The sequence below is a fragment of the Thunnus maccoyii genome, chromosome 19 (genome assembly GCF_910596095.1).
Source record: "Thunnus maccoyii chromosome 19, fThuMac1.1, whole genome shotgun sequence".
Taxonomy (NCBI): Eukaryota; Metazoa; Chordata; class Actinopteri; order Scombriformes; family Scombridae; genus Thunnus; species Thunnus maccoyii.
The window spans coordinates 25,899,891-25,923,219 of NC_056551.1; the positions used below are offsets into that span (position 1 = coordinate 25,899,891).

The 23,329-nt window shown below is 38.2% G+C and overlaps 2 protein-coding genes across 5 annotated transcripts in view; both read right to left on the reverse strand.

The window, feature by feature from the left end:
• Window positions 1–2,293: 2,293 nt before the first annotated feature.
• Window positions 2,294–10,114, reverse strand: pla2g3 (phospholipase A2 group III). The gene is made up of 7 exons (XM_042394786.1): window positions 9,382–10,114; window positions 7,799–7,931; window positions 7,559–7,693; window positions 5,639–6,000; window positions 5,149–5,278; window positions 4,580–4,690; window positions 2,294–3,083 (listed from the first exon to the last, which is right to left on the reverse strand). The coding sequence occupies exons 1-7, from the start codon at window positions 9,914–9,916 to the stop codon at window positions 2,834–2,836; spliced, it is 1,656 nt and encodes a 551-aa protein (XP_042250720.1). The 5' UTR covers window positions 9,917–10,114; the 3' UTR covers window positions 2,294–2,833.
• A 3,745-nt stretch (window positions 10,115–13,859) lies between these two features.
• rph3aa (rabphilin 3A homolog (mouse), a) overlaps window positions 13,860–23,329 on the reverse strand; it is a 42,413-nt gene continuing 32,943 nt past the window's right edge. For 3 of the 4 annotated variants that reach the window (XM_042394773.1, XM_042394776.1, XM_042394774.1), the window contains exons 10-16: window positions 21,937–22,046; window positions 21,721–21,847; window positions 19,609–19,662; window positions 18,180–18,331; window positions 17,074–17,155; window positions 16,864–16,960; window positions 13,860–14,938 (exon numbers count right to left, since the gene is read on the reverse strand). In XM_042394773.1, the coding sequence (XP_042250707.1) occupies window positions 14,805–14,938; window positions 16,864–16,960; window positions 17,074–17,155; window positions 18,180–18,331; window positions 19,609–19,662; window positions 21,721–21,847; window positions 21,937–22,046 (756 nt within the window). In that variant the 3' untranslated portion in view covers window positions 13,860–14,804. The remainder of the gene's footprint in view (window positions 14,939–16,863; window positions 16,961–17,073; window positions 17,156–18,179; window positions 18,332–19,608; window positions 19,663–21,720; window positions 21,848–21,936; window positions 22,047–23,329) is intronic. The other variant, XM_042394775.1, reaches the window with a different exon arrangement.

Genomic DNA, 23,329 nt, shown 5'->3' on the forward strand with positions numbered 1-23,329 from the left:
AAGTGCTGCAAACATGCTGTATACTTCAATAAAGCTGTTAATAAAACAATAAATAGAATAAATGTGTGGGTCTTGTGGAAAAAATAAACTGTCACAGATTTATCATGATTTGAAACTTTTATTAGGTTAGCAAAACAACAAAACAATAAATAATTAAACACATGTATTTGTACAAGCTTTAACGGAAGGAAGCAAAATAAACTAATTTTAAAGGAATGTAGTTTGACATTTTAAATATTCACTTAAGTTAGAAGATTGATACCATTTCTGTTCGATAAATATGAAGCTCTCCCCCTGAAAATAAACAACATGTTTAATCTGTACAAAAACCAAAGTGAAAATAACGCGATAATATCTGGATTTATGAGGGGTTACATGTGAGTCTGGTGAGGACAGAACTAACTGCAGCGAGTCACTGCCCCCGGCCCAGAAATAGACTTAAATCCCCCCGAAAACCGTTTTCACATTTCAGTTTTTGTATGAATTTGACAAACAAGATATAGAAAGCATCCGGTTAGCCTCCGCTAGCTTCTGCAACTCAATGCAATCTCTCACTTTATCGGTCTTTCTGAAAAACATTAAGCAGCTCCACTACAGCAGCTGCTATCAGAAATTTAAACCTTTGTTATTTTAACAAAGTTAAACAATATTTTTGTTGTGTGCACCAAAAGAACTACAAGCATGGCAGTGCAGCTACTTACATCATTGTAACAAGCGGGTAGTTCTGGGTCTGAAAAGTGAAGCCAATGCAGAAGTGCTTTAAACCTGAATTCTCTCTAATGGCCAGCAGGGGGCGACTCCACTGGCTCTGAAAAGAAGTCCGATTATATTGAAGTCTATGAGAATATGACTCTACTTCTCACTTGATTTATTACCTCAGTAAACTGTTTCCTAATGAGTTTATGGTCTCAATCGCTAGTATCAAGTCTTTTTCAATACAGCATAATAATTTTGTAAATTATGTTCCCATGTAATTTAAATTTGATGATAAAGCAGTGTATGTTTTAGGGCATGATTATGTTGTGATTGACAAGTCACTACCACAGCAACAATGTTGATTAGGTAACATAGCCATGGCGTAACCCCAGATTCAGAGTAAAGGCGTAACTGTAGCCGTCGCTATTTCAGTGTGTTTTCAGTTCATGGAAGTTAATTTTGGTTGCCTAAAAAGTCTTGTTCAGTGTTTGGTTGTACTAAAAGACCTTCTAAAGAGTGAGATGTTCAGTTTGTCGAGTGAGTACATCTAGTTTTAATGATTTTAAGCCAGTTTTTCACTAGTGAAAATTAGCATTAGCATTATCACAGTTAACCATACGTCTGTAAACACACTGTGCTAACCAAGCTAGCAGCTAGCGTTAGGGTTGTTGTGAAAGACTCTGTTTCGAGGCTGGATTTTTAGTTATTAGCATATTTACAAATGTCAACGGTATTTTTAATGAGGTTTTCCTACTTCTGGAGCTTCTGTGTTGTAATTATTCAGCTTTAAATGTGCTGGTACTGCAGCTGGATTTTGTTACCTTCAGACAGAGTCAAGCCAGCTGTTTCCCCCTATTCCAGTATGTATGCTAAGCTAAGCTACCCAGCTACTAGCTCATGCTTATTTACCAAACTGAGAGTGCTATCAGTCATCTCATCTTATTCTCATTAAGAAGGCCAATGAACATACATCTATTCCTTCACATGTAATCAGTCATTCATTTACTTCTCACATCATAAACCAAATATTTCATCATGTGTTTCTTATGTACAGATATTTACAAATAAATGTTTTCTTGTGTGTACTTTTTCATTGCTGTACTAACATGATTCGCATCAGTCTACAGCTCATTCAGTACAATCCAAATATATATACAACAAACCTCAATAACAGTGACAGTGGAGATAAGTGATGTAGCGGTGCATAGAAAGGTGGGTAAACTATCACCTTCTTATCATCATCTCAGGGAAAACGACCACCGATATCAAACTCAATAGACCTTTTTCATGGCAGACATTTTGACTTTCAGCAGAACAAGAATCTACAGCCGTGTTTTATGCATCTATGAGGCTGTACATAGGCACTTCATAGCTTAAAGGGGACGTATTGTGCACATTTAAAGGTCTATATTTATATTCTTGGGCTCTACTGGAATATTTTGGCATGATTTACAATTAAAAACTCCTGATTTATCTCATACTGGTCCTTTATGCAGCCCCTCAGTTCAGCCTCTATCTGAAACAGGCCGTTTTAGCTCCTGTCTCTTTAAGGCCTGAGTGAAATGCCGTCGTTATTAATGTTATTAGTTTAATATTATTAGTTACACCTGTGCTGTTCCTGATGTTTCAAAATGTCTGCTGTGAAAATGGTTTTCAGGTTTTCTTACTTTATCTCCCTTTAAAAAACATAGACACTGACACCTACTGAGTTCCACTACATGCCTGATGTAGACAATATAAATACATAATACTACAATGTGTAACGGAGACCCAAAGAGTTCAATATTAAATAATTAAAGACATTATAAAATGAATAACCATGTTAATAAATGCAGATAAAAACACATCATATAAATATGAAGTTGGGAAATAATCCATCAAACTTTTAAAACTCAGCTCATTATTATAAAATGTTATTTCAGTCTGAATCTTTCCACATTTTAATTTATTTATGTCCTATTTCTAAAATTTGAGCTTTTGTCTTTTTAACATCCTAAACCTGTTAGAATTAGACTAGAAACAAGATGAGCTGAATTTTAAAAATGTATTGGGTTGATTCACAAGTTCAAGTTTATAATATGTGTTTTTGATAATGTATTTCATGATGTCTTATTTATCTATTTCATATTGAACACATTCAGATGAGCCTCGTTCCTCCTACGGCTGGCTGAAGAGCAGCTTGTTTTCTGTTCTTCTTCAGTTTGGGCCGGACCATCCTGAGACACAGTTTGTGTAGTCTGACGGCTCGGTCTTTTCTTTTAGCTCTCCTTGTGTTTGGTCTCCTGACCTTCAGTCTCACTGCCTGTAGATGGAGCTGCTCCTCCACGTCTGCACCGCTGCTCTGGTCCAGCTGAGGGAGCTCTGCTTTCACCAAGACTGCTGTACAGCTGCAGAGCAAAGAAGAGGCAGAGGTTGTTATATGATGCTGTACAGCAGTAATGGAGATTAACAAAGTACATTTACTTAACAATGTGGTGCTTGTTGTTCCCATTTTATGTCTTTTTATACTTTTATTCTACTATATTTCAAAGGGAAATGATGCTCTTTTTCAAGTCAAGTAAATTTTATTTATATAACTGAATATCACTACACTTATCTGACAACTACAGTTACTGGTCACTTTTAAGGTAAAGATTTTATATAAAAAACAAATAATAAGCTTATAAAATACAACATAACTGTTAAAGATTACACCAGTGGTTCCAATCTTTTTGGCGTGTAACCTCTTACATATAAGTAGTGTCTAGTTAGGGCTTCTTGTCACATTTCATATTTCTACGAGTGATTCACCAAAGAGACATTTCCCCTCTAAAATTCTCGGATGGATTAATTTAATAACCGTTTGAGACCCAAAGAGGTAAAATTATCCAAGATAACATGAAAAAAAAAAACAAAGATTAGAGAAACATGCTGCTTACAAACTGATGCTTCAGTATTAATAATCTAATGATGTCATATTTACATGTAAAGGGCGAGTTCAAAATTTTTCAAGTGTGTCTTAAAACAACAGTCAGGAGCCCAAATGAACAGTGAAACATGTTTTTCTTGCTGTAATCATTCCTCCTGTTCATACTGACCATTAGAAGATCCCTTCATAATGCACTTACAATGGAAGTGATGGAGGACAAAATCCACAGTCCTCCTTCTGTGCAAAAATGTATTTAAAAGTTTATCTGAAGCTAATATGAAGTTTCAGCGTCCAAATGAGTCAAATCAAGTAGATATCTTTCAACGTTACAGTTTTCTTAGTGCCAAAGTCCCTCTTTTTGTTACTATACTTCCTCCTGCAGCTCAACAGGGAAACACAAAGAGGGAATTTGATGCTAAAAAGACAGTAAATGTGTCAGATATCCACTTGATATGACTAACTCAGACTGCTTAAGCCACATATAAGGCTGACTGTTGTTTATTTCTTGTTGTTGTTTATTTCCAAACAGTTACGGAGCGACATTATCATTCATGTGGAGTCGTGTTTCTGTCCACCTAGTGAATATAAATCCAATATTCACTCTCTTTTAGCTCTGTTTTTACTCTCTACCAACTCCTGAGGGAAATATCTGGCTCTTTAGCTGCTAAATGCTCCACTATGTTCACCAGCTAGTCTACAGCTAACTGTGTCTGTTTGCTGTTTGGTGCTGAGCAGGTAGTGTACAGTGGCTTTTTACAGCTTTTACTCTGTAAACAGCTGCCTGCTGCGGCCCAAAACGACGCTATGAGAGCCGCTGAGAGTGAACCAAAACAGTAAAGTTGCAGCTGGACAGATGAACAATGAGCTGAAACTCACTATAAAGCTCCGTAAAGCCGAGGGACACACATGTGTGCAAAACATTACTGACCATGCCAGACCATGTGAAAGCATCTATGTCTGTGTTTGTATACTAACATGTTGCCTGCTGTGCAGTCCTGACGCAGGAAGCAGGACTGAGAGATGTGTCCCAGCAGAAGAGTTTGTACTTCGGTCAGTTGTCTCTGTTTAGCCAAAGTCTGAAAGAATCTAAATGGACAGACAAACATGTTAGAGACCGACAGCCATGCCAAAAAAAAAAAACACAAATGCAGATGTTGAGCCAAATCGAGAAGGGAAGTAGATAGAGAGCATGTGTGCAGACGTGAGATTATGATAACATCCAAGGACGTGAAATGACTTCTGTGCAGATTCACAGAACTCCTTCACCTTATGTAACAGTGTCACTCTGAATCTGTGTGTGTGTCTACTGCTTATGGCCTAGTTGTGTGTTATGAAACACCACACCGTGTCTGCCTTTTTTTTTTACCTGATATGCACGTATTTTAAGGTGAATGCACCATTATCACACTGTCTATATATGGTCTGCAAATAGCACTGTAAATATTTACTCCGGGGGTTAAAGAAGATTGTGTAATCAATACCTGACGTCATTAAAACGCATTTTGATCAAGTGTCAAAATGCAGAATGAAATTTGTGGATTTACCTGGTTGTACAGTTGCAGTGGTACAGAGTCCTGGGCTCAGAGTTGTGGAGGCCGTATCTCTCCTGCCGGGGAAGGATTTTGTTCCTGCACTCGTCAAGATCCTTATAAATACCACATGACAGCCGGTTGTCTGCAGTGGGGAAGGAAAACGTCTTTTTAGTACTATTCCTGTAGAAAAATCCATCTGCTATGAGGGAGACTAATCTGTTGATTATTTTCTAGATTGGGTTTATAAAATGTCAAAAAATGGTGAAAAATGTTTATGATCAAACTTATGTGTTGTTTTGTCCTGATCAACAGTCCACAAGCCAAATATATTCAGTTTACTATCAAAGCGGACTAAATAAACCAGAAAATTTTTACATTTAAGAAGCTGGAACCAGAGAATTTGGACATTTTTCTTAAAAATGCCTCAAAACAATCAACTATCAAAATTGCTGGTGATTAGTAATTTGTCAATTGACTAATCGTTGCAGCTCTAATCAAATACCTGTGATATTCTGCTCAGGCAGAGTTTGGGTTTTGGTGGGTAAAGTGTTCCCCAGATCATCTCTATGCTCAGGTGTTGATCCTGTCGGTGCCTCTGATGTGTGATTATCTGTGGAGACCGTAACGTTGGTAACAGGAGCGATGGAGGTAGACGGGGAGCTGGTTGAAGGTGTGGGGACGGTGGATGCTGCGGCAGCGATGGAGAACAGGTGTGGGTCAGACGTGCTGTTCTGCAGGCTTCCTGCAGGTGTGGTAGTGTTGATGAAGCTTGTGCTGTTCATGCTGACCTCGGTTGGAGTGGCGTACTCGTAGAGCGTGGGTGGATGCACCACAGCATATAGAGCCATTTGAGTCTCTTTACACCTGTAAGAAGTCACAGAGATTGAAATGTTTAACAAGCTTCATCACTTTCTTGCTGAGAGTCAGAGAAGAAGATATGTGTCCTTTCATTATGAAGCTAGAGCAAGCAGCTGGTTAGCTTAGCTTAGCATAAAGACTGAAAACAGCTAACCTGGCTCTGCTGTTCCCACACATAACCTCCCATAAAATCACAAATTCTTGTGTTTTTGTATAGATGAAATAAACAAGATATAACATGTTAATTAGTGAGTTTTAGAGGGGTTGGTAAGTGGATTTTACCTTTGGACTGAGCTAGGCTAGCTAGCTGTTTCCCCCTGCTTCCAGTTTTCATGCTAAGCTAAGCTAAGCTAATCGCCTGCTGGCTATAAGAAAGTGAATATGCATATTTCCCAAAAAGTACCCCTTTAACATCTTAATTTGCATATTTCTTGTACATATATATCAATTAATTCAACAGAGTTCAGAAGATATGTGTCCTTTCAATATGAAGCTAGAGCGAGCAGCTGCTTAGCTTAGCTTAGCATAAAGACTGAAAACAGCTAGCCTGGCTCTGCCCAAAGGTAGCAAAAAGAAATGGACATTCCCACACATAACCTCCCATAAAATCGCAAATTCTTGTTTTTACACTTGTGTTTTTGTACAGATGAAACAAACAAGATATAACGTGTTAATTAGTGAGTTTTAGAGGTGTTGGTAAGTGGATTTTACCTTTGGACTGAGCAGAGGGAAACAGCTAGGCTAGCTCCCTCTGCTTCCAGTTTTCATGCTAAGCTAAGCTAAGCTAATCGCCTGCTGGCTATAGTGAGTATGCATATTTCCCCAAAAGTACCCCTTTAACATCTTAATTTGCATATTACTTGTACATATATATCAATTAATTCAACAGAGTTCATGTTTTCAAAACTTTTAAAGGGTTTGTTCACCCAAGTTATCCTAAATAGCTTCTAACTTCTTTCTATTGGAAGTTAAAGGAATTTTGAGGCTGATGGGAATGTCAGTTTTGCAGATATTTGGGCATAAATTAAAGTATTTGTCTGTATGAGAAGTAAAGGGGTCACAATCCTGAGGGGGGGGGGGGGGGGGGGGGCATGAATATCTGAACCAAATTTCATGGCAATTCATCCAACAACCACCACTGTCAACCTGCTGATGGTGTCACAGCAAAGGTTCACAACCTTTTTGGCTTGTGACCCCATAAAATGAAACAGTGTGACCCCTTCATCGCAGGTTATGACCTCAGTGCAGGCACGAGGTGTCAGCGGTTCAACAAAAGATAATTTTTTTGCTTCTCAGACTGTTTCATTTGATGGATTTTTAGAGCCCTGAGGTCATGAAAATATGCTGTATTTCAATAGAAAGATGTAAAACAAAAAAAAATTGAAAAGTAAGAACAATTTTTAAAAAAAAGCTAATTATATTTCTAAAATAAAGCAAAACTATGATTGTTTGTACTTCCAGCGAATCCACTAAATCACTGGTAAATTCACAATTTTCTTTATTGATTTGTGCTCAAATGACAAAACTACATCCACAACAGTCTTATTAGATAACCTTTACTTACATTCCAAACCAGTTTCTCTCTACACACTGGAGTTCGTGGGAAAACTCGAAGCAGTGCATCTTCAGCAGGTTAAAGAAGGTATATCCCACTACGTCAGATATCCTGTCGTTCGCCTCCTTTAGACAATTGCGAAACCTTTAACATGTAACATTGTGGTTCAACAGTTAGAAAAGGAATCATAGAAAACGCATATAATAAATCTGTTGATATTTATTGGATAGTTCATGAAGAAGTCCCTACTTGTTGTCACAGTCACAGTGCGACATGGTGAAGATGTTGCTGTTGAAGACGCCGAACTTGGAGTCGAAGGACAGGATGGTGTCTTTGCACTGGTCGTGTTCACGGCAGCAGCTGTCTGTGTCTGAAAAAACTCCTGCAAGAGATTAAACCAGAGAGGAAAAGGAGTAAGTCAGAGGAGGGATGAATTACAGGATTATTATCTCAAACTGACGTCAGAGTCATTCCAGTTTGATCTGGAGCAACATTATCAATGAATGATAATGTTGCTTGGTAACGGCTGGATGTGGTAATAAGCAACCGTTTGCCAAAAAGTTCAGCATATCAACTTAAAAGGTGCCGATACGTCAGTGTTGTGTTCACTACTTGTTTCTGCTGAGGACAAGTGGACAAAAAAGAATCGATTAATGCAGGTTTAAAGGTTCCCTGTTGAGTTTTGGACCACTCGTAACGCTATGGATCGATGTTTTAAGGAGGGGGGGGGGGGGCCTTGAATTTATATGTTCTCATGCACGTAGATGATGTGATCACCTTTGACCTTTTTTTTTTCAAATCTGTGTCTTGCAAGTCCTCCAACTTCATGGAAGTGCACCAGTGAATGCCCCTTTAAGTTCTTACTTCTCATCAGATGCACAGAGCAAAGGGGGAAACTTTATTAATGATATTTCTGTCTACTCTGTATGTAAATACAACATTTACTGCACATCTGTCAGTCCTGAAAGAGGCATCTGTCTTCTCTTGCTCTGTTATTATAAAGGATGTTGCATGCTGTGAAACCCTTTGAGACAGAATTGTGATTTTATTTTTTTATAAATGAGACAAGTAATACATATAATGCTTTTTGTTGGCCAAAACAAATCTGATCCACCCAGACAAATACCACAACACACACACACACACAGGCTACTTATATACAGTATACATATACACATATACACATATACCCACACAAATAATACACATATACACAAATATAACTGAGGTCAGAGGTGAACAGGGCCAACAAAAAATGTAAATATCAGCTTTAAAAATGTCTGATTTTTAACAGGAAGTGTGCTTTACAAACTGGGGTAGTAGAGTTTGACAGATGAGGGCATTTACCCTGCAGGCAAGGTCTAATGAGGCTAGTGTGATGCATTATGGGAAATGTAGGATCCAGCGATTTTGAGCTTGACCCATATAGGGGTAAAATGTCTTCTGGAATTATGACTAATCTTTAAAAAATATGTTTTTTTATGGAAGTGCAATATTCATAGGTCATCAAATGCACCTTAGTGTTTACTGTCATATGACTTTTTGTTTATATGATATGAACATTATGTGAAATTACTTTCATAATATGATATCATTTACTGCCTTTGCATGATTATTTTTGGCACATTTAAAATGAGTTATCAGGCTCCTGACTCCTAATCACAGGTTATGAGTGTTTTTTTTAATTTCTGAAGAGGTGAAAGTATTCAGGCAAAAAACCTAAGAAAAGATCAGCATCATTTTTCTTTTCTTAAATATCTGGTGACCTCTCACAGGTTGAGAAAACTGATCTTCAAGTTCATAAATTATAGTGAGATAAATCACCAACATACCTAAATCTGCATATGATGGCGCCTTGTTGCCAGATCCGCACCAGAGAGTCCCCGGCACAATGAAACCGCGCTTCACACGCTGATGGCTCTTGACCTCTGACCTTTCATGTCGATCTTGACGACCCCCGACGCTCCTCGCCTCCCTCTTCCCCGCGCGCTCAGTGAGCTCGGTGAGCTCCGGAGAATCCAGAGAGACGCACACATCCTCTGCCTCAAAAAACACGGAGTCCAAATAGAAACGTTCATCATCTGGATGATCTGAAAACTCCTGCGTGCGCTCCTGGCACAGAGACAAATAGTTCTGGATCAACGCTGCGTCGTCGCTCCAGGAGCAGCCGAGCAGATGAGTGCGCTCCCCGGACCAGACGCTGTGATAGAGGCGCAGGGATGAAGCGGCCTGCCGGAGAAAAGTGTAGTGCGCTTCTTGGTTGGATGTAACTTTAGTCCAAGCGCAGAGGATCGTGGTTTGTGCAGCGGTGCGGCTCAGGAGTGATGATGTTAAAATGACAGCGAGAAGAGGAGCGATGCGCGTCATGGTGGCGCGTCGACGGAGCAGAGCGGCTGAATGAAAGAAGCTGAGAGGCTGTTAGATCTAAAACTAATTATTGCTTCAGTCACTGAGGACTTTATGACAGATTAACAGACTCCAGGTTGGTTTTTAAATGAGAGAGGAGGAGGGGGGAGGAAGGGGGAGGAGGAGGCACGCGGGGGGTGTTTACAATAAAAGCAACATCCAGATCAGTCTGAATCATGTGACCTGTCAGTGTAGTCAAACATCACTCCCTCTATCTGTGACACACACACACACACACACACACACACACACACACACACACACACACACACACACACACACAGAGTGGCAGTGACCATGACATATTGATTAACACACACAACCACACAGACACAAATAGGTTTATCAATCTGCAAATGTGACTTATATATCGATAAGTGACTGATGTTGCCACTTTCTGTCATTTCATAGCCCCTAATACACACAAGCTAAATACACACTTCAATTAAATGTGACAAACTAATCAATCTATATTGATTGATTGATCAAAAAGACCACTTGCACATGCACCGTGGTTCATGCAGCTGAAAGCGTTGATATTATTAAACTCTTTAGGCTTTTGATTAGAATATTTGTCATTGTTCTTTATGCTTTATCTAGTTTTTATTTAATTTCATTTTAATCTATTCTATTGATTATCTTGTCTGTGTGTATTAATCTCAAATTGGGTTTGTTCTGTCTTATTATGAGCTTGTCAGTCATCTGTAAAGCACTTTGAATTCCAGTAAACCTGTATGAAAGGTGCCATGAAGTGGCAATCTCATGATTGATTTGATAAAGTTGCACTTTGTCCCGCTTTGCAGAGGACTTCTGTACAATATAAACTGATATAAACTGATATACAAATATTATTGCGACATGTTTTTTTGGAGGGTGGATGTATTGGTGTGGAGAAGTTGGACCAAATAGATATTCATCTAATTTTGAGAACTTGTTGCAAGCAAACATGGATACAGGTTTCAAAATGTTCAAAACATTCAGCTCTAAACCTCAAGGATGCACACAACAGGGTTTTTGGGGAGAAACACTAAATATAAACAGAAACTGCATAAAGTATAACTGTCAATATGTTAAAGAGCAGATGTGTAAAACAAAAAGTCTTCTCATGCAACCTTCGAACCTACGATGTCGGTGAAACGTGAAAGACCCTCTCTAGATCCAGTGTTTGGTTTGTCCATTCTGGGCTACTGTAGAAACATGGCGGACTCCGTGTAAGAGGACCTGCTCACTATGTGGATATAAAGGGCTCAGTCTAAGGGAACAAAAACACAACTATTCTTATTTTCAGGTGATTATACACTAATTAAAACATACTTATGAATATTATGAATAATATATAGTCTGTTCCAGCCGATGCCACTAAATTCTACACACTGTTCATCTATAATGTCCGTCACCATTTCCTAAAGCTCGACGTCTTTAAAAGATGCTTATTTTGTCTGACCAACAGTCCAAGTTTACTATCACATAAGATACCGATGTTAATATCTTGATAAACAAGTATTTTTTTGAGATGTTGTGGGTTTCTGTGGTTCTGTGATGGTGCGTTCAAGAAACACCTGAAAACTCAACTCTTTAACCTTTGTTGATTGTTGCACTACTTTCTTGTTGTTTGTAGTATTTCTTATGCACTCGTCTACTTCCTGTTATTCTTATTTTAATAATAATTTTTTTAAAAAAAGAAGAAGAACAACTTCTGTCTAGCGCTCTTTCACATTGCACTTTGACCTGGTCAGAGTTTGTGCCACTGCTGAGTCACTGTCAACTGTCCTCACTTGTTAGTGGCTTTGGATAAAGAATCTGCTGAATGACAAAATGTAAAAAAAAAGAAAAAAGTAAATGGATGTTTTACTAAGTCGACTAAAGAGTTCACAGAAAACAAAAACTCTTCAACCTCCTCACCATCCCGATAATTCATACAGTTCCTAATATACAGTATATTTTTAAAAGATTATGCAAAGTTTTTTTTTAATGTAAACTATAAAAGGGAGAAATTATATTTATGATAATAAAGTAATGTTATGGTCATGTTTCTTCAGAGAGATGCTTCTCCACTGAGGACGTTAATATACTTGCTTTTTACCAACAAATACTGTAATAACGTGGCTGAAGAAGAAACAACTAACATCTCAATCTCAGCTGGAACTTTTTATTAACTGTTTGAGATTCAGTATAATAAACACAGCGGACCGTTTATATATATATTAGTATCTACTTGCTACCCAGTCACTTTATTATTTTGGAGTCCTGTCCAGACTCTCCCCAGCCGTCAGCTCCATCTAGCGACCCTCTGAAGGCTGAATGACAAACTTTACAAGAAATAAACATTCTCTTCTAATGAAACTACAGTTTGTTTAGCCTTGTTTGTTTGCTCCAAACCAACTGATGGAAACGCACCTAATGCATTTTCTCTGTTTTTCTTTCTTGTGACATTTCAAAAGTTGTCTTACGACTAAATACGACTACTGTGGAGCGGCATGGAGGCATCATATAAATACAGGTAACTGACGCTGTGAAGATTTTGTCCTTTGTTCCCAACTTCTCTATGTCATGACTGCTTAGAAATGAAACACTGTCTACTTGCCTTAGTGTGGTCATGAGTTGTTGTCCACATGCAGTTCAACCAAGGAGCAAATTTCCCTGCTCGGACGGTGTCATTTGAAGGATTCTTAAATATCTGAAGAGGTGAAATAATTTAACAAGACAATCAATCAATTTCTTTTTTCAAGTGTGTCTTAAATCAACAGTCAGGTGTCCGTATGAACAGTGAAAGAGGTTTTCCTCGCTGTAATCATTCCTCCTGATGGAGGCCAAAATCCACAGTGTGTCCACACAGTCATTTAAAAGTAGATGTGAAGCTTATATGAGGCTTCAGCAGTCTGAGTTAGTCATATCAAGTGGATATTTGACACATTTACAGTCTTTTTAGCATCAAATTCCCTCTTTGTGTTTCCTCGGACAGTGTTTCCCTGTTGAGCTGTGGTGGAAGTATAGTAACAAAAAGAGGAACTTTGGCACTAAAAAGACTGTAACGTTGAAAGATATCTACTTGATTTGACTCATTTGGACGCTTCATAATAGCTTCATAACATTTTTGCACAGAAGGAGGACTGTGGATTTTGTTCCCCATCACTTCTATTGTAAGTGTATCATGAAGGGATCTTCTAATGGTCAGTATGAACAAGAGGAATGATTACAGCAAGAAAAACATGTTTCACTGTTCATTTGGGCTCCTGACTGTTGTTTTAAGACAGATTTGACAAATGATGACCCCTCACATTTATCAAGACGCCCACTTGCTTCCTGAGTGTAACAACACTTTACAACCAGTTACTAGATTTTCATTTTTTTCATTTTTTTCTACTTTGATGGTCAAAATAAGGTACAATTTTTACTTCTATTTTACTATTTTAAGTAAACTTCATACTGACAGTAAAGTCAGTAAATGATTGATTATATTTCTTGCCTATTATATAACTAAATGAGGTGCAGAAATTAGTCTAAACTACTACATATTGCAGAATTCTACACATTGGTTATTTGGTTGTGTGTCCCTCTATATGTTGGCCTCATGTGTAGGTCAGATCATGTATTGATCGGCCAGTTTGTCAAGTGTAAATGTTTGGGTTTCTGTCTTTAGATTTATCTTAAAATAGGATCTCTCTGCTGCTGCACAGAAAGGTAGATTATGTGGCAGTTTATATCCCAGGAAAGACTTGTGAGAGTGTAACAAGTCCATAAACTTTTACCCACTTGGACAGAAGACAAGTATTATCAAGAGAAGTCAAAGTTCACAAAATTCTCCGCTGCGTGTCTGTCTGAGCTGATTGGTTCAAACCTCGCCTGATTCAGACAAAGTTTTCTGCCATGTCACAACATATATCAAGCAAGGAAAGGAGCAAAAGAACTTCCATGATGTCTTTATTTATTAGTCACGTGTATGCGACATCTTGAGTTAAGACATGCATCAATAAGAACACAGAGAGCACAATGTTGATCATGTAGCCGGAAACATGAGTGCAGATCTGATAACCTGGCGTTAGAATTTCCTCAGTTTCACAAGTCTTTCTGGAATACTTTGCATACTTTCATTTGTTCTTATTAATAGAGTTTCATGCAGAAGCATTTTTAGGGGTTTTACATTTCTCCAGAAGGCAGACAAGAGAGCTCACGCATGCACAGGAGGAGAAGGCGGTGATGGCGAGACCGACGTGTCACCTGCAGCCAAGAGTTCACATTATTTAAGCTACAAAACATCTGTAATCTTCCCCCGTTTATTCATTAACATATGCATGATAATTATGCACAATAACACAAGCAAAGTGAATGTTTTGATGCAAGCACTCCAACAACGAGGTCACATACGGTAGATCAGCTAATAACGCAGGATGTGATCTCATATCACCAGAGCACAGATTCAAGGCGGGGGTAACAGGTCAGAGACGGAAAACCGGGAATTCCCTCGGTTGGGTCTGAACACGGAGGTGCACTTCATTACAACATAATGTAGTGATGATGATGATAACAACGGCTTATCTTCTCCATAAAGTATGATAATTACTCTACTCAATCATTACCGCCTGTCAGATAAGGTTAATTTATTATATGATACAGATTATGATATGATGACAGTGACAGCGTCCTGGTTTTGCTTAGTGGTCACTCCTCTTTACAAAGAGTCTCAACATCCATGTTGGTCAGTTGAAAACTATTGTGAATGCAGCTTGCACATTGCACCACATAAAAGCAAGAGGATAATAATATCTGTCCACCCGTGCTCACTGGAAGACAATATTCTACAGGGAGAGAGAGAGAGAGAAAGAAAATACATAGATGAGGGGAAGATGTTTTAATCTTCAAACTGGACGGTGTTGTCGTTTAGCAGAACATGCCAGCGCTCAATCTTCTTGTCTTTGTTCTTGAGGCATTCATACCAGTGCTTCAGACTCTCTCCTTTAGCCTGGATGCCGAGCTGACATCCTCCTGAAGGCAGAGAGAAAAGTAAGCGTTAATATGTAAACAAGACTAAACAAGAGAGTGCAGACACATTAGCAGCTCTGTGAGGATGTAATTATCACAGCTAATATACTAACTAGTTTACAATTATAATGCTAACATGCTGAAAGGCTGGATTAAAAACCGGGAACAACCCAGGAATCTTCAGGTTTCCTCCATGTAATATGGGTCTATATAATTTGATTAATTGAAATTTTGTCAGAAAATTGCACCACTGAAATACAGTATGAACTCTGACAGATCCTCCATCCTCCATCTTGTGGTCCTGGTCTTGAAGACGGACTCTGTGTCAAAATCTAGTTCCAAGAGTTTTAGTTTATAGTGAGCTCATTTGTTGTAAAGTTGTGTTTTATCAAACTGCACACAGAAAACTGAGGAACAAGTCATATTATTCCATCATAGGAGTACTGCAAGGCTGTACCAACTATTATTTTCATTATCAATAGGTCTGACATCTATCAATAGGTTATTTTCTTTAATTTAATTGGTTGATTGTTCAGTGTATAACATGTCAGAAAATAGTGAAACATATTCTGATGACTTCTCTAGTCTGGCTGACTGTCATGGAAAACTAGCAAATATTCACATTTGAGTACTTAAATGATGAATCAATTATAAAAATTGTTGACAATTAATTTTCTGTCATTGGACTAATCAATTAATCATTTAATCATTTCAGCTGTAGAGTACTAGTATGTGCAGCGGGGGTCAACAGGGACCCAACAGCAACCATGTTTACCATCTTAGTTTAGCATGTTAGCATGCTAACATATGCTGATCAGTCCTAAACACAAAGTACAACTGAAGCTGATGGAAATGTCATTAGTTTAGCAGGTATTTGGTTGTAAACCAAATTATTAGACAAATCCAAATAATGACTTAATGATGATGAACGAAATTATTACAACACATTCAAATCCCCCCAGGATGTGTTGTAATTGGATGATGGGAATATATATGTGTGCTGTAATGGGATGATGAGAATATATATGTGTGTTGTAATGGGATGATGGGAATATGAATGTGTGTTGTAATGGGATGATGGGAATATATACGTGTGTTGTAATGGGATGATGGGAATATGAATGTGTGGACCAAATTATATGGCAATCCATCCAATGGTATTTCACTATGAACCAATAAATTCAATATCATGTTGGCTCTATAAGAACGGTCAGGGGATCACCAAAGTTTACAGGATCCATCATCTGGGGACCATGAATGTCTGTGGTAATCTGTTAATCTCTTAAGAGGCATCTCATTTTTGTGCATAACCCCGAAAATAATTTGCCCAAAATAAGAAGGTTACTGTTCTTCAACCCTTTTGATTACAGTCATAACACTGGTCTCATTTAAAACATAAATCTTTACATGTTACAACAAAAAAGAGTCAGAATGAGTATAAACAATCCTAAAATAATGTCACCAAGGCTGAAGTGTCTCTTACCAGGTTGTTGAGATATTTCAGTCTGGACCAACATGGTGGATCGACTGACTGACAGACATTTCCATGGATGGATGGATGGATGGATGGATGGATGGATGGATGGATGGATGGATGGATGGATGGAAGGATGGATGGATGGATTGATGGATGGATGTATAGAAGGATGGATGGTTGGTTGGATGGATGGATTGATGGATGGATGGATGGATGGATTGATGGATGGATGGTTGGTTGGATGGATGGATGGATGGATGGATGGATGGATGGATGGATGGATGGATGGATGGATGGATGATGGTTGGATGGATGGATGGATGGATGATGGTTGGATGGATGGATGGTTGGATGGATTGATTGATGGATGGAAGGATGGATGGATGTATAGAAGGATGGATGGATGGATGGATGAGGAAATTCGATTGCAGGTGAGAATTAGTTAACTTACCAATGAAATCATTGGATTTTCCCATGTCATAGTCCCAGACAGAGATGTCGAGAGTTTTCTTGGCCAGTTCTGCGTGTTTTATTTCATAACTGAACTCCTGAAATACAATGATGACACAAGAAATAACAGAGTTTATTGTGAAATCCATGACTAAGATCTAAGAGCACAGGATGACGAAGTGTGTGCGAACAGAAATAGAAACAGACCGACCTCATTAAACTCTGGATTGAGGGTCTTCTTTTTTATCTGTGTCTTGTTTTTTCCTTTCTTTCCCATATCTGGCTTCAGACATCTACACCACAAAAGAGCAAAGAAGGATAAAATAACTGCACCTCAGGAATGTCTGAATATTTAAAGGAGTAGTTTGACATTTTGGGAAATATGTTTATTTGCTTTCTTACTCTGAGGTAGATGACAAGATTGATACCAATCTTGAGAGAGTCTTATCTATCTTCTCAGTGGTGAAAGACGTACTCAGATCTTTTATTTAAAGGACCAGTGTGTAGGGTTTAGTGGCATCTAGTGGTGAGGTTGCAGATTGCAACAAACTGAATACCCCTCCCCTTCCAAGTGTTTGGTTTTTCCATTCTGGGCTGAGAAGTGGACTCATTCTAAGGTGACGAAAACACAACAATTCTTATTTTCAGGTGATTATACACTAATTAAAAAATATTTATGAATACTTATGAATGTTATATTCCATTTCTGCAGATAGATCCTCCTAAATCTGACACACTGGTTCTTTAAGTAAAAGTAGCAACACCACAATGAAAAAACAAACAATCTCCATTACAGGTAAAAGTCCTGCATTCAGAATCTTACTTGAGTGAAAGTGCATACTGTAAGTATTAGCAGCAAAATGTACTTTAAGTATCAAAAGTAAAAGTACTCATTATGCAAAATGTCCCCATTTAGAGGGTTATTTTTACCATATAAATATACAGGTCATAATTGGAACATTAATACTGACTCACTGCAGCTTTTTAATATGGTTAAGGTTATAAAAACATATACTGTTGATATGATATGGATCTGTAAAGTAGCTTTAGTAGAAGCAGAAGCTGTGAAGTAAATTTACAGTGGAGTAGAAAGTATAATATTTCCCTCTTAAATGTAGCGGAGTGGAAGTATAAAGTAGCATCAAATGGAAATACTCAAGTAAAGTACAAGTACGTCAAAATTGTAAGTACAGTATTTGAGTAAATGTACTTAGTTTCTGTCCCCTACAAGATCTTCTCATCTAACTCTCTGCAAGAAAGCAAATAAGCATATTCAGACTATTCCTTTAGCCATAATCTGGCAAGTACAGTACATACACTTTGACAAACGGGTCAGAGTATCCGTTGGAGTCCATGGCGGCCAGATGAGCACAGCGGACCACGCCCACTATCAGACGACCCTGCTGACTGCTGTACATCAGCGAAACCAGGATACGACCCCTCTCCTCTGAATCCTCACCTTCGTTCAGCTGCACACACGAGTAAGGAAAGGTTTATTTCTGTAGCGCTTTTCAACACAAGCGCTTCACAAGGATAACATTTAGTACAAAGCATCAAACCAACAGAATAATAACACACAACACACACAAAAAAGTGGGAATAAAAACAAAAATGCGCAAAATGTAAGTTAAGAAAAGCATTAAAAAACATACCACACATGCACACAAAGTAACAATATTTAATTTCACTGATCTTAATGCTCCTTTGCCCTGCGCACATATCTGGAGGCATTAAACTGTGATTATCATAATATCTACTAATGGAGGATAATGTACTTGCTTAAGTGCAAAATTATCTACAAGCATATTATGCAACAGGATTATCTCCATTCACTTTAAACTTTTGCATTTGCTCCTACTGAATGCATAAATCTTTAAAAGTGGCTCACAAATATATGGTTTTGTTTTCCTTAAAAAGGCTCAGTAATTCTCTAAAACAGCTGGGCACTGTAGTTTTTAGCAAACGTTACTCAAACAGGAGTAAAAAAGTACTTTTGTTGGGGTCTATTTTCAGCAGCGGATGAATCCACATTTGGTGTTCTAGTGAGTATTTGTGGCAGCAGGACGGTGTGTGTGTTCATGGCGGTGAAGGAACATGTCACCCAGTGCAGCGATGTGGCTCATTGATGTGTTTTTAATAGTTTTTGGACAACAATGGATGTCTATATAGGGATGCACCAGTCTGACTTTTTCTTTCCTGATCAGTACCGATCCGATACTGGTGATCTCTTTTTCCTAAACTTAATATCTGTATAACTCAAAATGTGGCATTTTAATCATTTTTATGTAACATGAGGACTGCTGCGGTGCTAAATACTCAGCCTGCAGTACACCATGACTGAATGAATGTAACTGATAGCGGAAACAGCGAGCTTTATAATGACACTGATAGAGAAATTTAATGTGGATCGATCACGTCTGGCTGACATCGGATCCACTTAATAAGGTCAGTATCGGATTGTAGCTCTGTGACACAGAGGAATAAGATCTATCAGGCTTTGGATGCACAAACAAACAAAAAAAAACTTGTTAGTAGATTAATTAATTGTTGGTTTTGGTCTTTTCATGAGATTTGTTGACAAAAAGAAAAATATATAATATCACCAGCCTTACAAGTTGTGATTTGTTGCTCTACCTTTACAATTCTACATTTTTTATTATATTCATGCTAAGTTTACATCTTCGAATTGCCATGTATACAGCAGAAAACACAGTAGTGTGAGATATACAGTATCTGAGGGTCTTACATCATCCTCGTACAGAGCCATGCCACGGGCCGGACCTCCTACGGCCTTCTTCACCTGCAAAGACAGAAAACCAGATATATGATAATGCTGATAAATCAGTAACTGCTGGATGTGGAAGTAAGTTCAACATATCAACTTAAAAGGTGATGATATGTTCACTACTTGTTTCTTTTGCCCCCAAGTGGCCAAACAATCAGTTACTGCAGGTTTAACCTCAGTGTCATCACATATAAGATGTAGGGCCAAAAGTCTGAGACCACTGGTCAAGACACTTATATTTTGCATTTGTTTCAAATGTAATACTAATTACAAATGATAATATCAACTTAACAATTTGAGTGAAAAGCTGAATCTTTGAAAAATGTCCATGAATTTCAGAATATCTTAGTATCTGTCCCCCTTTTGCTTTAATGACAACATGCACTTGAGCTGGCATGGACTCCAACGTTTGTGCAAAACTTGATGACCAATGTTATCCCAGCATGATGTGACAATGTTCCAAAGAGCTTCTTCTTTCTCAGTCTTCAAATGTCCTCGTAAATGTTCAATAGGTTGAGGTCAGGTGACTATGGAGGACTTCACGTCTTCTTTGGTCTTCAAGTAGTTCTTGCAAAGCTTTGAGGTGTGTTTGGAGTCGTTATCCTGCTGAATCCTTCTCCACAAAGATGCAAACCAGAGGGTCCAGCACGTCTCTGAAGACTGGAGTCGTACTTCTCCTTGGTCATAGCGGAGTCAATTCGGTGCAGGTAATAATAATAACTTTATTTATATAGCACCTTTTAAAAACAAAGTTTACAAGGTGCTTTGACAGACAAAGCAAAAAGCAGTACAATGCAAAGCAAAGACATGAAACAGAAAACAATAACAGATCTGACCTTAAAAAGATGGCGGCCAAAGGCAAAGAAAGACAATAAAGAGATGATAAAAAGTTTAAAAGAAAGATGATCTAAAGCAAACATTACATAAAAGCAAGTCTGTAAAATGGGTTTTAAGAAGGGATTTAAAAGTAGTCACTGATTCTGCAGCCTTATCTCCTCAGGCAGGTCGTTCCAAAGTCGAGGGGCCCTGATGGAAAAAGCACGGTCACCTTTAGATTTAAGCCTCGACTTTGGAACAGCCAGAAGGATGTCCAACTCCAGAGTAAGCAGAATATTCCCACCACCGTGTTTCACTGTGGGTTTGATTCACTGCAGTTTCATTCTCTCTCCTGTTCATCTCCTTACATACACTCTTCTGTTACTGCCATACATCTCAAACTTGGATTCATTAGTAAATAGGACTTTTTTCCCAGTCATCCACTGTGAAATGCTGTTATTTCTTAGCCTTGTTTCCCCTCCTGAGAAGTGGTTTAGAAACTGCTACTCGTCCTCTGAGACACTACAACAAAACTTTCTTTTGACAGTACTTTTGCTGATTTGAGTCTTTCGTTCTTTATTTAGCAAATTCTTTATCTGTGACTAAGTTGCTCTTCTATCTCTCAGGGAACTAAGCTTCATGTATTGATCTTCTGATGGTGTTGTCGCTTTTTGGTCTGCCTCATCGTGTTTTGGAAACAAATCCACTTTCTGCAAAGCGTTTTAGAGCTCCGTGCACCGCCGCCCCCCCTTAGAAACCTTTAGTCTAGTCATGATTTGATGCTGAGAAAGCTCGTCTTTGCTTAGAATAACAAATTGACTTCTGACACTTTCACTTAGTTCTGATGCCATGTTTCCCACTCTCACAGAGCTACTTAGTAAGCAATGATCTGCTGGAAACTTGAGGCACAGCCGAATTTATAACAGGCGAATACTGGCTGCAAGTTGAGTTACTTGAGTTTACTCCTGAGTGTCATCTGAACGTATGATTCAATGGAAGAGATACAACTCAAGGTAATCTGACCTTTTCTACATAGGAGTTAAGTTGGTTGATGCCACAAATTTGCTTAAATAGTGCAGAATCTTAAATATTTCTTCTTCATTTTACATGTCATAACTTCTTGTGTTTTTAAACGTTTCCGAATCATCAAACTTTCTGATTATTTCCAGATTTATGTGAAAATATTAGAGATTTTCAACGTGGTCTCAGACTTTTGGACTCCACTGTATAAGATGTCAGTGTTGTCTTCAGGCTTACCGGGATAACTCTCTCTAAACAAACACTGAAGTTCTTCTTCTGGTCAAACTTCAGTTTCTTCAGGGCCACTCGCGTCTCTCCTATGAACTCATTGTGTCCAAACTTGTCCTCGTCGCTCACTGAAAGCCTGCAGACAGACAAGAGCTCAATTCAACTCTTTTACTTTCATATATTTGGTACAATATCGAAGGTAAGGTGGGTTAAAGTTGTTCTCACCGAAGGGTTTTGCGTGACATTTCATCATCAGTGATGCCGTGGTAGATCAGTGTCTCATTCCAAACAGGATTCAAAGTGTTTTTAAGTGTCTTGGTGCGAAGCTTATTAGACTGAAAAGCAGCAACATGAGACAAAACATTCAAGTGAGAGGAGAAACATAAAGAGAAAGACATTTACTACTATGTTATTTCCATTATTGTGAGCTTTAGCTTTAGCTAGCTAGCTTTAGCTAACACATTTCCTGTCTTTCTAAAATGCTGAGGCATGATACTGAGATTTTATTTGTATTTTCTAAGTACAACGGTGCTGAGAACACATATTGATCAGATACTTTGTAGGAAAGCAAATAAAATGCCCTTTAACATCCACAGTTCCCAGGAGTTTTAGCCCTGGACGTGCTATCAAAAACCTCATGAGCACTTTGTTGTTTTAAGCAAGGTAAAAGATGAATTAATTTGTTAGCATTCAACAGCTACAGTCTCATAAGGTTTCAATAGCACGTCCAGGGCTAAAACTCCTGGGAACTGTGGATGTTAAAGGACATTTTATTTGCTTTCCTTCCGAGTGTCCGATCAATATGAAGCTGGAGCTAGCAGACGGTTAGCTTAGCTTAGCTTAGCATAAACAACACAACTATGACAACTCTTCATCTCATAAGTCTAGTAGCACTAGTGTATGTTCATATATTTGATGCCAGGAGCACAAGGTGATTGGTTTTTGCTTCATCATATTAGCTGAGCACATTCCTAATTTAATAAATGCACCCCAAGCATATTTTTTCAGTGTATCAGCTAATGCCCCGCGGCATCTCTGACATCCTGACGATGTGTTTATTTATAGCTGCATAAATCAATATTTTCATAGAATAATAATAACTTTAGTCAGCACCTGCCATGTAAAGATGCAGCCCCAAGAGCTGCTATAAAACAACGTTAAGCCAAAAACAGAAAAGAATAACAACGAGTAAGACGTTTGTTACCAACATGATACAAAACATTGAAAACAATAACAATCAAGCTAATATGAAGTTTAAAATTTAACAAGACTGAATTATCACAAATTATAAACCAGATTTAAAAAGATGGGTCTTAAATTTCCTTTTAAAGATACTTATAGTTCTACAGTCTGGGGCCATAAAAACAGAAAGCAGCCTCACCAGATTTCTTGTGGGACATATTCATATAAACAAATGACTATATGTAATGTAAAAGCAGTAACTTGTTGTGACAAAATCCACAGAGAATTCCACTATTTTGAACATTTGCTTTGCTTTTACGGCCCACAACTTTACTGTTTTGGTTCATTCTCGCTGTTCTCGTCAACCTTTTTCTGCAGCAGGTGACTTTTTCAGCATAAAAATGTTCTAAATAAACAGCCTGCCCTGCACCAAGCA

Excerpts from the sequence above, each read along its gene's own strand:
- pla2g3 (XM_042394786.1), bottom strand. The coding sequence starts at position 9,916 with ATGACGCGCATCGCTCCTCTTCTCGCTGTCATTTTAACATCATCACTC. Across the intron at positions 7,932-9,381 it reads GCCATCATATGCAGATTTAG|GAGTTTTTTCAGACACAGAC; the intron begins GTATGTTGGTGA and ends AATCTCTTGCAG. Across the intron at positions 7,694-7,798 it reads CACTGTGACTGTGACAACAA|GTTTCGCAATTGTCTAAAGG; the intron begins GTAGGGACTTCT and ends TACATGTTAAAG.